The sequence below is a fragment of the Salmo trutta genome, chromosome 17 (assembly GCF_901001165.1).
Source record: "Salmo trutta chromosome 17, fSalTru1.1, whole genome shotgun sequence".
Classification (NCBI taxonomy): domain Eukaryota; kingdom Metazoa; phylum Chordata; class Actinopteri; order Salmoniformes; family Salmonidae; genus Salmo; species Salmo trutta.
This window is the reverse complement of record NC_042973.1, coordinates 46,214,193-46,228,904: the sequence shown is the minus strand read 5'-3', so window position 1 is coordinate 46,228,904 and position 14,712 is coordinate 46,214,193. Positions and strand designations below refer to the sequence as shown.

Below are 14,712 nucleotides of genomic sequence, written 5' to 3'. Positions count from 1 at the left end.
GGTTGAATTGTTTCCATTATCCATTTAGGCAAATTGCGCATTAATAAATTGGCGACAGACTGTATGCCCTCCCATCTATATGTTTCATGTCTCAGGTGGCCTGCAAAAGCCAGCATGGAGAGAATGCAAGAAATTACTAATGTATTTGCCATATTCTAATAATTCTCTGAAACGCAGAGCAGGTGAACCCAAATGCAAACTCAGATGAGGAGACAAGGACATGTAACCAATGTATTTATTGAAAAGTGGGAAAGGAGATGGGGTGCAGTCCAGGGGAATCTCGGCTGGGTAGTAGGGAATCCGGACTGAGGCTGAGGCTGGGGGCAAGGAGATTAGGAACCGGGTAAGCAGGTCTGGAGCGGAATCCAATGAAGCAGTAGTGCGGGGATCCAGGGCAGGGAAGCAGGACTGAGGAGACGAGGGACTGGAGACAGGTACCAGTGTCAGAGCAGACGGGACTGTAGCGGAGAGAAAAAGCAGTGTGAAGCTAGGGAAATCAGGCACAACAGGATAACAAAATCTATGCAGGAACAAACAGCTAGAAATGCAGACTGACTGAGTAGAGGCTACGATCTGACAGCGTGGAAGTGGCAGGGCTGAGTATTTGTAGGGTTCTTGATTATGGAACAGGTTGCAGCTGGTGGGAATCCGCTCTGCTTCCAGCACGCCTGTCTCCACTCACACAATCACATACACACAGAGAGGGAGAGAGCACTGGGGGGGTGGTGGCAGGTATAGGGAGGTTCAGGATGAGAAGTAGAGGGCGTGGCAGGAGCAGATGTAACGTTTTCATGTTCCAATGTTTCGCCACAGCCCGTGCACGTGGTGAACATTGCACTCCTGTAGATCTGAAATAATTGGATGGTGAAACATCCAGCCAACCAGTAAAACAATTCAGGCATTCTTGAAAGTCAAGACAATCCTTGTCCTGCAAATAAACATCATTTTTATAGTTGAAAAAATTGATTTAACAAGCAGTGGGCATTTGGAATTATATGTGGAGTTGAGCAACAGAATTTCTAAAGAATCTTTGGGGACGCTTTATACTGTAGTTTGTTTACGTGATGACATCACACGCCCTGTGTACCTTCAAAATTATTCAACAATCACAATTTATTTGAAAAACACAGCTTCTATCATCATTTGTTGTAATAAATAAAGTTTGACAAAGAAAAATCTCCATTCGAACAGATAAACATTTTGTTGATCTTTAGAACATTTCTCTATAGCTGCCATTTACATACACATGTCACAATGCTTTTTTTTGCGACATTCATTTTGTTGAATAAACCTGGGTCAGGACAGAATGAGATTATTTTTGGGGGCAAATTTCTCATTAATGGCACTTTAACAGCTCTTTAACAGTGTTGAACAGTAAGGGCCTTCTATGCCTTCAGAGAAGGTCTAAGGATTTATAAAATGATTTATTATGTTTTAAATAAACATTTTCATTTCTATTTAATCTTTTCTATAATTTAAATGATATTCTGATTTAATCTCTTCAGTTGTGTTGGAAAGTGAATGGTTAACACTAGCTAGGTTTTCATCCAATTGGCGACAGATTTTCATGCGAATATTCTAAAATCTGCATAAAAACATTTTCCCACCAGAGATGTTGTTTCCATCAAAGTGACTTGTTGAGGACAAAAGGCTGTGCGTGATGATGTTGTGCACATAAAAATAACTTTTGCAGTTAAATCCCCATGTACCGAATAAAAAATGTAAGTTAATTGGGATTCCATCGCATTTTCAACTCTACTGATGATTTTGCCAAATATACACTACCGGTCAAAATTTTTAGAACACCAAGGGTTTTCTTTATTTTTACTATTTTCTACATTGTAGAATAATATTGAAGACATCAAAACTATGAAATAACACAATCATGAATCATGTAGTAACCAAAAAAGTGTTAAACAAATCAAAATATATTTTATATTTGAGATTCTTCAAATAGCCAACCTTTGCCGGGATGATAGCTTTGCACAATCTTGGCATTCTCCTTGAATGAGTAGGTGTTCTAAAACTTTTGACCAGTAGTGTATATTTTTTGCAATATATAGCAAATGTGCCCACTCTGGTCTTGGCACGTGTGCTCTAGCCAACAGCTCGCAGATATACAGTGCCGGTAGGCTAGCCTACATGATGAGATTATTATGTTCAAAAGAGCAGCCAAGGATCAATCATCATATCACCAGAATAAGACCCTTGATATTTATTGGAAAGGAGCATCAAGCTCATCACCATGCACTTTCACCCTACTGAAGTTCATCATAACTTATTTAATCTGTAGGCTACAGTGGTGTGTATTCATGAATACCAAGTGAACCCAGGCTTCCCAAAAAATCTGACCAAGAAAAAAAAGAATGGATATTTCACCTCTGTGTTTCATAACTCTACTTCAATTCGTAAGTGGCTGAATGTATCTCACCTGAGAAATCATCAGAGTAAGCAAAACAGCGTCCCTCTATCTTAGCACGTGTAGCCCATCTATCTGATGCTGTCTGGTCAAAAAGAGTATGACATTGTTGCCACCCGTATTATTGAATTCAATAGCAAGGAAAGCGACCATTTGGCCTCCCTTTATATTTTTTGTTGTTGTTGAAAAGAATAACCAATCAGCATTGAACTAACCTGAATGAGCTCAACTCTGAATGGTTCTGGCGCACCCAAAAAAAGTGTCAATGTAAGAAAGTTTGGAATTGGCTTCACACAAATCCCATCACATCAAAACGCAATTGACAGAAAAATGTGAATTGTTGTATAGTTGTCCTCCAGTGGCTAGCTAGCTAAAATTGTCCCTTTCCTAAATGAATCATTGATGGAGATAAGGATTTGGACTTGTGTACCGGCCAATGATTATAACGGCGATTCTGATCCAACCATAAAATCATACATTGTGCCGCTGGCCTAAGAGGATGGACGTTCAATATGTAGCTAGATGTAGTAGGCTAACTTTAACTCGCTAGCTGGCTCATCAATGCCTTTTAGAAAGTGTGTGCCCTCAGGCCTGGAAGGAAGCAAAAGTAATTCTGCTACGCAAGAATAGTAAAGCCCTCTATACTGGCTCAAATAGCCGACCAATCAGCCTGTTACAAACCGTTACAAAACTTTTGTAAAAAATGGTGTTTGACCAGATACCAGCTATTTTACTGTAAACAAATTGACAACAGATTTTCAGCACCCTTATAGGGAAGGACATTCAACAAGCAAGGCACTTACCCAAATGACTGATGATTGGCTGAGAGAATTTGATGATAAAAAGATTGTGGGGGCTGTTTTGTTAGACTTCAGTGCGGCTTTTGACATTATTGATCATAGTCTGCTGCTGGAAAAACGTATGTGTTATGGCTTTACACCCCCTGCTATATTGTGGATAAGAGTTACCTGTAACAGAACACAGAGGGTGTTGTTTAATGGAAGCCTCTCCAACATAATCCAAGTAGAATCAAGAATTCCCCAGGGCAGCTGTCTAGACCCCTTACTTTTCTCAATCTTTACTAATGACAATTTTTTTATTTTATTTCACCTTTATTTAACCAGGTAGGCTAGTTGAGAACAAGTTCTCATTTACAACTGCGACCTGGCCAAGATAAAGCAAAGCAGTGCAACACAAACAACAACGCAGAGTTACACATGGAATAAACAAACATACTGTCAATAACACAATAGGAAAAAATTATATATACAGTGTGTGCAAATGAGGTAAGATAATGGAGGTAAGGCAATAAATAGGCCATAGTGGCGAAATAATTACAATTTAGCAATTAAACACTGGAGTGATAGATGTGCAGAAGATGAATGTGCAAGTAGAGATACTGGGGTGCAAAGGAGCAAAAAACATAAATAACAGTATGGGGATGAGGTAGTTGGATGGGCTATTTACAGATGGGCTATGTACAGGTGCAATGATCTGTAAGCTGCTCTGATAGCTGATACTTAAAATTAGTGAGGGAGATATAAGTCTCCAGCTTCAGTAATAAAGTGATTACCTCATTGGGAGGTAAGAAACTAGAGTGATGGTGAAGGCAAACTTTGATGAGAAGGCCTCTCTCCCCCTTGTTGCGAGGAGTGCAGGTGGGAGCTCAGGCTTGTCCTTTCTATCTGTGCCAACTATGGTGGTCTTCCTCTTCAGGAGCTGCTGGCTGAGTTCAATCAGTAGCACACATCATCTCAATTTCTCATTGTGTGTGTGTGTGTGTGTGTGTGTGTGTGTGTGTGTGTGTGTGTGTGTTTGTATCTTTGTAGTTTTTGTGGTGTGTAAATGATTTTATAACTGCCCGGTCAAAAATGACCCTAAGACAATCTTTGTACCCTGGTGGTGTTCAGCTTTCATGAAAATATGAACAAAGGCGATGTTACAATTTTTCTAATGTTGGGGAAAGTAGGAAAAGTAATCAAATTTCAAGTTGAAAAAATATAATTTAGGGGGTTTTCTCTGCTGTTAAACATAGTGGCGGGTCATTTTTGACCCTTAAAACAACACAAGGGTTAATCTACTAGCACACAGCTCGGACACCCATGCATACCCCACAAGACATACCACCTAAGGTCACCTCCCAATCCCCAAGTCAAGAACAGACTATGGAAGGCGCACAGCACTACATAGAGCCATGGCTACATGGAACTCTATATTCACATCAGGTAACTGTTGCAAGCGGTAGAATCAGATGTAAAAAACAGATAAAAATACACCTTATGGAACAGCGGGGACTGTGAAGAGACACACAGGCACAGACACACATACACATGATAAGACACGCACTTTACACACACGTACACATGGATTTTGTATTGTAGATATGTGGTAGTAGAGTAGTGTGGCCTGAGGGAATACAATGTGTTGTGAAAAGTGTTATGAAATGTAATGTCATGTAATATTTTAAATTGTATATAACTGCCTTAATGTTGTTGGACCCCAGGAAGAGTTGCTGCTGCCTTGGAATCAGCTAATGGGGATCCTTAATAAATACAAATACAAAGGTAAGTTAGGCTAGTTAGCAAGCCTTTTAGTTAGGTAGCTTATTCTAGGACAACAAAACCTTAAAGCGTGTAGGCTACTGGATGACAGAGTCATAGACCGTTTTGGCAACAGGAAAGAGAGGAGGAAGGTAATTGGCAAAGAAGCGTCAGTCAACATGTTTTTTCTACAGAGAGAGAGAGAGAGAGAGAGAGAGAGAGAGAGAGAGAGAGAGAGAGAAAAATCAGTCATATGGAAAGCAGCATGATATTTAGCTTACGTTGATTGGACTAAATCGTTTTTGGTATCTTTAAGATCTCACTATTAGACTAAGCATAGGTGATTGGATGATGTTCAAATGTTGACATGGTGCTGGAAAGACATTAGTGGGGACAGCTCCACTGTAACTCTCCGTGGTTCTAAATCAAGCTGTTCGGTTGTCTGAAATGTTGTGAAACATTAACTTGCTTGACCATGCTGTAGATCATGTAACTGTTTGTTACATGTAATATGCTTTATGGACTTCACCGGACAGATGGTTTTGTGATTAAACAAACGTGTGGTTGAATTTATTCTGCACACAGCGTGACTGTTTTCTTCTTACTTTCTCTGCCTTATATATCACGGTGGTATATGAACTAGTGGGTTATAGAGCAGCAAACAACGCAATTATCACAACACATGGGGTGTAATCTGTCTTTTTTCCCCTGGCTTGGCTTCCCCATTGATTTTACCCACACACTGCTATTGGTAGCCAATAAACTGCATCTTTTCCCAAGTCATAGTGGAAGGACCAGAAAACATATCATCAGTGTGACTCCAAGTTTACTCGATATGATGCTTATTATATAAATATTTGTGCAGAAAGGCGTTTCCACTGCCATTTCTCGCATAATTAATGTTACAGACACAAAAAGATCCCACCTTGTCTAGCGTATTTTGTTTTGTCGACATTTGGAAAGTTTGCCGACAAATTTGCTGTTTCCATCAGGCCTGTCGTGAAATGTTTTATCAAGATTAACTTTCAACAAGAAGTTCAGTTTCAAATGATCACCATTTGGTGATTGGCACTGTGTTTTGCAGCTTGCTTGTCTGCTTGAAAATAATGTGTGTGAAACATTGTTGCATTTAAACTTTAGATTGCCAGTTACTGTGTGTGCTGAATGTGATGAAATATGTTTGCAATGGGAAGTAATAGTTGAACCTTTCGATTTGGAAATGCTTAATGGTTGTATTTGTTATGAATGGGGGCCTAATGGCTTATTAGAAATGGGTTGCTTTTTTGCAGTTAAAAGCAAGATTCCCCCCCCCCCCCCCAACAGGCTAAGTCTATAGTCACGGTTCGCCACTGGTGCCAAACACTAGGCAGGTTGACCCAGGTTTAATGGAAACGGCAGATATAGAAATGTTAAAAAGATCGACAGGAATGAATGTTGATGGAATCTGTGGTTTTTGAATAAATTATGGATTGCCTAATAATTTTGAAGGTACGCTGGGCATGTGATGTCACCACATAACTATAAAGCGCCACTCCACAATTAATTATAAATGCCTATGTCTTGCCTATGTCTTGACCCGGAACCGGTTGAGTCTGCCTGCGACCCGGAACCGGGTGAGATTGAAATTAACTATGAACTGTGTGAGTCTGCCTACAGCGTTGAACCAAATGAGTCTGCCTACAACCCAGAACTGAGGGAGTCTGCCTACGGTCCAGAACCAAGAGACTATGTCGTCAGTCGGGAGGACAGGAGGCCAGAACCAGAGCCTCCTCCAGTGTAGGTGGGTTGGGGAGGGGGGGTGTAGCACAAGTGCCGTCGTTGACGGCAGCCACCCTCCCTTCCCTCCCTTTTTGTTTAGGGGGTATTTGTTTTTTGGTGGTTTTGTGGTATTTTTGTGTTTCTTTTGAGGTGCATACGGGGTCTGCACCTTTGGGGGGGGGGGTACTGTCACGTCCTGACCAGCAGAGGGAGTATTGTATTAGTATTTTGGTCAGGACGTGGCAGAAGGGTTTGTGTTGTATGGTTTTTCTAGTATGTCTGTTTCTTTGTTGGTCTGTGTGGCTCCCGATCAGGAACCGCTGGTTATCGTTGTTCCTGATTGGGAGTCATATATTAGGAGTGTGTTTTTCACCTGGGGTTTGTGGGTTGTTGATTTTGCACTGCTAGTATTCGTTATAGCCTGCAAAACTGTTCCTGTTGGTCGTTGTTTCTTGGTGTTCAAATTTAATAAATAATAATGATGAGCACGCAACCCGCTGCGTATTGGTCCACTTTTTCCGACAGCGATTTCTCTCTATCTTCAGACGAAGAGGAGCATTACAATGACAGAGCGGCATAGGCAAGATGCAATAGATGGTATAAAATACATTATATACATATGAGATGAGTACTGCAAGATTTGTAACCATTATTAAAGTGGTATTATTAAAGTGACTAGTGATCCATTTATTAAAGTGGCCAATGATTTCAAGTCTGTATGTAGGCAGCAGCCTCTCTGTGTTAGTGATGGCTGTTTAATAGTCTGTTGGCCTTGAAATAGAAGCTGTTTTTCAGTCTCTCGGTCCCCGCTTTGATGTACCTGTACTGACCTCGCCTTCTGGATGGTAGCGAGGTGAACAGGCAGTGGCTCGGGTGGTTGTTGTCCTTGATGACCTTTTTGTCCTTCCTGTGACATCGAGTGCTGTAGGTGTCCTGGAGGGAAGGTAGTTTTCCCCTGGTGATGCGTTGTGCAGACCCCCTCCCCCCCGGGTCCTCTCCAAATTTTACCGCAGCACCATTGACGGCGTCCTGACCAGCTGCATCACCACCTGGTATGGAAACTGCTCCTTTCAAGACCGCAAGGCCCATCACCAGGTTGCGAAGATGGCCCAGTACATCACTGGAGCCATGCTCCCCACCATACAGGACATCTGCTCCAAGCAGTTCTTGAGGAAGGCCTGCAACATCATCAAGGACTCCGCTCAGTACCGGAACATCGATCCTGGACCACCAGGCTCAAAGACAGTTTTTACCCACAAGCCATCAGACTACTAAACTCTTACACTGGGTCTGAACGCCTGCACAACAACAGCACTAACTCCCTGCACCTTAACACACAGGCACTCACTCACACACACAAACAGACTTCCACTCATGCACACTCCATGACTGCTTCTGCTAGACTCCTATTTATATTACTGTATTATTATTGCGCAAATCCTCGGCACGTGTAAATATCTTACTTCAATTCGTTTGATTGCCTTTTTGTAAAGGAAAAAGTGCTAAATGTTGTATCCTATTTTTATTCATTGAGCTTGTATTTTTAAGCACTTTATTATTCACTTAATTACTTTCTAATTGTTGTTGCATTGTCGAAAGGCAAACCTGCAAGTAAGCATTTCGTTGCACTGTGTAACATGTAACAAATGTCAAAATGAACTCAGAACCAACTAAATTAATTTGGGGACAGGTCAAAAAGCATTAAGCATTTATGGCAATTTAGCTAGCTAACTTGCTGTTGCTAGCTAATTTGTCCTGGGATATAAACATCGGGTTGCTATTTTACCTGAAATACACAATTAATCCACAGATAAAAGGGTAAACGTTTGTTTCTGGTAATCTCTCCACCTTCAGGCTTCTTCTTCTTCTTTGGACTTTATATGGCGGTTGGCAACTAACTTTAAGGTGCATTTACAGTACCACTACCAACTGGAGTGGAGTGTGGACCTCAGCTCATCTTTCATTCACCCACGTGGCTATACGCTCCAAAAAAACAATGAGGAGATGGGAGAGGCGGGACTTGCAGCGCATCAAGGATCCCAAATAGAACCACGTTGTATTTTAGCGCCTGGCTACGCAGACGCTTGTTGACGCGCGCGAACTGTGTGGGTGCGATGATTGAATAACATGTATGTGTACATTTATTTTTGCGACGCGAGCGGTGTGGTCAGCATGTAATCCACGTGTATTATGTGTACAGTATATGACTAATAAACAAACTTGAACTTGTCCAATTGCATTGACCGACTTTAGCTACAGGATAAGCGGTTGGCGACACCTTAATTGGGGAGAAAGGGCTTGTGGTAATGGCTGGAGCGCAATGGGTGGAATAGTATCAAATACCATTCCATTTACTCTGTTCCAGACATTATTATGAGCCGTCCTCCCGTCAGCAGCCTCCGCTGCATTGTTATATCTAATGAAAGCTCACAACCTTCTCACAGAATGCACAACAGCATTATTGCCGTTCATATTAAAGAAATGGTTGTCACTTTAATTGTATTGTAGGGGAGGTTAAGCAATAATTATAAATGACAAAGTAACTATGATGTATCCTATCAAGACCTGTTCCATAAAGGATTTATTCCAACTGCTAGCACAACAAGAGGCCCAAAATATGCTTCCTCTGCGACACAAGAAGTTGAATAAGGCTTATTGCCACAGTGATTAGAAAACACTGTTTTACCTCAGTTGTATGTGGATCCAATACAGCAGGGGTCTTCAACCTTTTCTTGCCCAGGAACCTCCTCCCATCATACATTAACAAAAATAATACAACATCTCCTATTTTGTCTTATCAGGTGAATGATAATAGCAAGGATAAGAAATCAACATTTATAGATTTATCGTTTTTCATTATTTTGACTTCCCCAAAATATAATTGGAAGAGGAAGTGTAAACTCTAACATAGCCTATTAGCTAGAAAGGTAACTCCAAACACATTTTTTTCTAAGAGCAGCTGTTTAAACAAAGGTTAGCCATGTGTTGGCAAAAATATAGAGCCAAGTCAAGAAAGCTTACCAGCAGCCAGCAGCACGTGTAGCAATGTTAGCCTATTCACTGATGCTTTATCAAAGCCTATGTCAGATACTCCAGTTAGTGTAATATGCTCAATATTATGAGTTAAGAAATAGAAAGAAGACATTCTCCTCTTTTTTACAGTATGTATGTAATCCAAAATGTGTTAATTATATTGTTGGTAGTGATACTCACAAAAACAAACACGAACATGCTGTAGAACCCTTCATGAGACCTGGAGAATTTTGAAACCCCACAGCATTTTCTAGAATTGGCCATCTCATCCTCAAATATCAGTTTGTCAACTTGTGGATTCATGCTTTAATGGGATAATAAAACTGTGTTTTAATCTCATTCTAAATACATACTTCATTATCTTTCATTATTGGATCAACTTAAGATGACAAATGCGTATTAAAGGATACTTTCTTGATAAAGTATAAAGGTTGTGGCTTATGGAGGAGATACAGATCCACTGAAGCTTAATTCAAAATGGCTGGTAATACTGCAATTTTAATATTATCGTTACAGTTTTAAATTGCAATAAGAGCATAACTTTTTTTTTTCTCATTTAGACGGGGACTTCGCCTGCAGATAATGAACTTACATTTTTGTCCAAGGCTGCAGTAATCGTAGCATCATGCAACTCTAAATATGCAAAAAGCAGTCGTTATCAGTTGTTATCTCACGGAATCAATATTATTGTCATTGTCAGAGAATAATTTATCCATCACCGAGGAGAAAAGCGTTGGACATGGGCTCTCTTGTGCTAAAAAGGATTGATAACAAGTATCAGAACGGAATATATAGGGGCTTGGATTTTGCCAGAAGCTTTGTGAAGAAACAAAGGGCTGACTTAACCGTTCAAATACATTTTAGTCATTGAGCAGACTCTCTTATTCAGAGTGACTTACATGAGCAATTAGGGTTAAGTGCCTTGCTCAAGGGCACAGACAGATTTTTCCCTAGCCGGCTCGGGGATTCGAACCGGCGACCTTTTCGGTTACTGACCCAACACTTAATGGCTATAGGCTACCTGCCACCAATACAGCTAGTTAGTTATTATGCTGTATACATATTTGGTTGTCACATTCTGGCACAGGAACTTTTCAGACTTATATATGACTCCTGGAGCAACCATCTTTCTTTTGACCCAGCTCCGGTATGAACTCTGACTCAACTCTCACAGCCTCACTAGCATCAGCCATGGCCGAGGGCAAAGTCTTGGTGTCACATGCAACTCTAGATTTTGAAAATGGAGGACATCTTTTACCAGGCCTAAAGGACCCTGCCTCTGAGTACAGAGTCAGCAGTAAAGGCAAGAACTGGAGGTGAAGGGGACATAGATAGACCAATACAGCCTCCGGACAGTTCATGATGTATGTGAATAATAAAATGGACCTAGAGATGCTGACATCGAATACTATTGCACTTATGATTGTTATCGGCTAATGATATAGGTTTTAAAGGTCTGATTATTCTTTCAGATTTTTTAAAAGACTTGAATGTTCGTTAACATTCTACTGACCAATCTCTATGACCATCGAATAAATAAAAATAAAAAAACACCCGTTTTTAAAATTGTAACTTTTGCTTTTAGACTGACTTCTACCCTGATCTCCTGCTTGGTGAAGTGTTGATGAGGATCAGAAATAACAGGTTAATTGCTGCTGAATGCTCACACCGACTAACCATATACAATTATCCCAGAATAGACTAGTGAGAGGAACTCTCTGGGTTATTATATCAGCGTGAGCCCAGGGCACATTTATTCCATGCTTTTAAACACACATCTGCCGCCCTCTTCTGCTCCGCTGATATAATAGCACTGTAAACAACACGGTATTAATGTCTCACAGTAATCACTCCTACTCATCATTAGGGGTTAGGCCACTTGTTAGGTATCAAACATGATATAAAAGGACTTTGGTTGCTTCTGCTGCTTTGACCTTCTGCAGCCTTTATGAAGGAGTACCGCGGGCGCAAACCATCACGGCAAGGTTCATTTAAAGTCAAAAGAGACAACCGCTCTGCTCCTAGCCTCCTTTATTTCAATTTTGTTATTTTACTGGCAAGTCAGTTAAGAACTAATTATTTACAATGACGGCCTACCTCGGACAAACCCTAACCCGGACGACGCTGGGCCAAATTGTGCGCCACCCTATGGGACTCCCAATCACGGCCGGTTGTGATACAGCCTGGAATCGAACCAGGGTCTGTAGTGACGCCTCTAGCACTGAGATACAGTTCCTTAGACCGCTAGCGCCACTTGGGAGCCCTCATGAGTGAGGGAAGGTTCCTTCAGCAGCCACTCACTGTTTAATATCTATTACTGGGCCAGATTATACGCCTTTTGATCACTCAAACGCCTTCGGAGTATGGGAGTAGGGAGGAGAAGGGGTGGAGGGGGTGTGGGTAAAACATTCTGAGGCAAGGTAAGAGCCCCAAAGTGCTGTAGTGACCCTGGACCGTGCTCCGATTGATCATAATTGCATTTCAAACTGGTTAAGACCGTAACAAAGAGACCACCAATCAAACGGCCAAATGAGGCATGGCACGTCGCAGACTGCCTCAAGAATTCATTACAGAGTAGGGAAAACCGACAGAGGGCAATACCAGGGCAAAAAACTATTGCAATATGTATGAACACATGACATTGAAATGGAGGATTTTTATTCCCTTCTGCTCTATGTAACCTTCAGGGTCTAGCAATGACTCATCTCTCTTATTGTTCGCAAGGTATTCTTACTTTAAGATTGGCAGTAGCACCTTGGTGTAAGGTAATACTATTGTAGGTACAATATTGTACTGTAATGTCACTCTCGGTGGACTAAGGAACAGTGAAAATAGACAACATGAGCAATAACATACTAATAAGCGGGGGGAACTGGGGAGCAGTAACGTCATACTGACATATGGCTGACTGATGCACCTATTAGCTTGGGATATACCATTGTCAGAATTCTTAAATCACTTCATGCATAACATTTCCCTTCGTATAATTGAATGTATTTCCAAGCAAGACAACACATCCTGAACAAGCCATAAATTGTGGATAAGACTAAGTCTGAAGGAGGCTGCTCTCTCTCTCTCTCCATCCACTGACAGCAGAAGGATGGGCCTCTCTCTGTGCAGTGTTTGCTAAGATGTTCTTCTAAAGAGAACTCCATTGCTTGCAGTCTGAGTCAGTTGGTTGCGTGCCTAAATAAGGGCATATCTCAACAAGAGGACCAGAGTATCTTAGCAGCTGCAGCGTGCATGGTTTGTTGGCAAGGTAACGGAATATAAATGTATTAAGAGGTCAGCCTTTTCAGCGTTTTGTAAACTTGGTAGATGCAAGTAAACATTCAACATTTCAGAGATGCTTTAAGGCCTCGGACTGTAGTTACAAGCAACATCTTGGATATTCATTCTTAGCTATTGCAATGAAATATGGTAGACAATCTCAAATGTGTTAATTATAAACAAGCATTGGGACAATTTGCTGTGCCATTGGTGTGCACACAAATCCTTGTGTTTGCATGCGTTTACAGAAAGTGAAGGTATTCGGACTGGAAATCTTACAGTATTACATTTCAGACTATTCAAATAGGATTCTCTGGTTAATTATGCATATTTTATCATCACAGCATTGTGTGTGTGTTGACTCAGTGGGCGGGCAGAAGACACCTGCACTGATTCTGTCTCATGCCAGACTGACACAGCTGTTCCCATCGCACAGTCAACAACCACACTGCTCAATTTGCTACATTTACCAGAAGAAGAGTTTCTGGCTCCAAAATGCATCAATAAAATCTCAGTAGTAGTGAACTTCCTCATTCTCTGATGCAGTCTATTGAAGTGAAATTGCGAGTTTCGAACAAATGTGTCATGTGGAGGACTCAACATGGATCGGCCGTTTCTAGAGGGGATTGGAGTAGTGTTTCCTACTAAAGAAAGCACGCTCGTGATGAGTTCTCGCATAAGAAAACATAGCCCACTCGCATGAAGCAAATGAAGATCTGCTGGCAGTACACGATCGTCATCATGTCAGCGTAACAGCATTGTCACGTAAAATGTTAAAAAGGTACACTCAGCAAAACTACATCATCATAGATACACAACTGGGGTCGACTTCCTACTTACAGCCAACAAAAAATGACAAAATTAAAATGTCAAAACACAATTTGCTGATATTGTTTTCTGTAAGTAGGATGCCTCTCTGAGTATGACGACGTCAACTTGTTGAGTGTGCCTTTTAAGATTTAGTGGTATGTTGGAAATGAACCCTTTACACTCGTGGGAATTGGCCTACATGGATAGGGCTAAATTTAAATGTTTGAAAAGCATATGCATAACCATGGTATTGGTAGCAATTGAAAGGGAACTGTTTGGAGATTATGGGAAAATTATTATTCCAAAAGGTGAGGACACAGTTCACCTGACACAAGACTGAAGCCAAACATTACACTGTTGATTTTATTAGCATTTTAGAATTACTGTACTTTTCCCTGCATTTGTTGATAACAACATCTGAAAATACTCTGGATACATTCAGTAACATGATAAGAATATTCCTGGAACGTGTGGGGTTGGTGCAACATAAGACAAACAATTGACAAGGGTTTAAGTGAGAGGACTAACTGCTGTCTCCAAGTGGCCACAAAGTGTGCCCAGTTCCTAATTAATTTCAATGCACTTTTATGACTCAAAGAAGAGTCTTCAACTATAAGGTGCTTTTTTTGAGCTCTCCTAGCTGTGTCGTTGAGGAACTCGAGCAAGCACACTGCATCCCCGCCATCATACAATTACTGTTGTTCACGTAATCCAAACACGGTCCATTATAAATCAATCTGGTTCAGGTGGGCATCGATTGAAAACCTGTTCTATTGCCAACATGACTAGCTAAGTTATAAAACACGACATTACAGTGTTAGGCTTTCACAATGCAAATAAAGTAAACAGATCATCATTGCGCATCGAAAGGAGTCATGAGTG

The 14,712-nt window shown here is 41.0% G+C and overlaps 1 protein-coding gene across 1 annotated transcript in view; it reads right to left on the bottom strand.

Moving 5' to 3' along the window:
- Nucleotides 1-218: 218 nt before the first annotated feature.
- The window catches only part of immp2l (inner mitochondrial membrane peptidase subunit 2), a 162,195-nt gene continuing 147,701 nt past the window's right edge, over nt 219-14,712 (bottom strand). Inside the window, exon 6 of the mRNA XM_029697043.1 lies at nt 219-458. Within this exon, the coding sequence (XP_029552903.1) occupies nt 444-458 (15 nt within the window). The 3' untranslated portion in view covers nt 219-443. The remainder of the gene's footprint in view (nt 459-14,712) is intronic.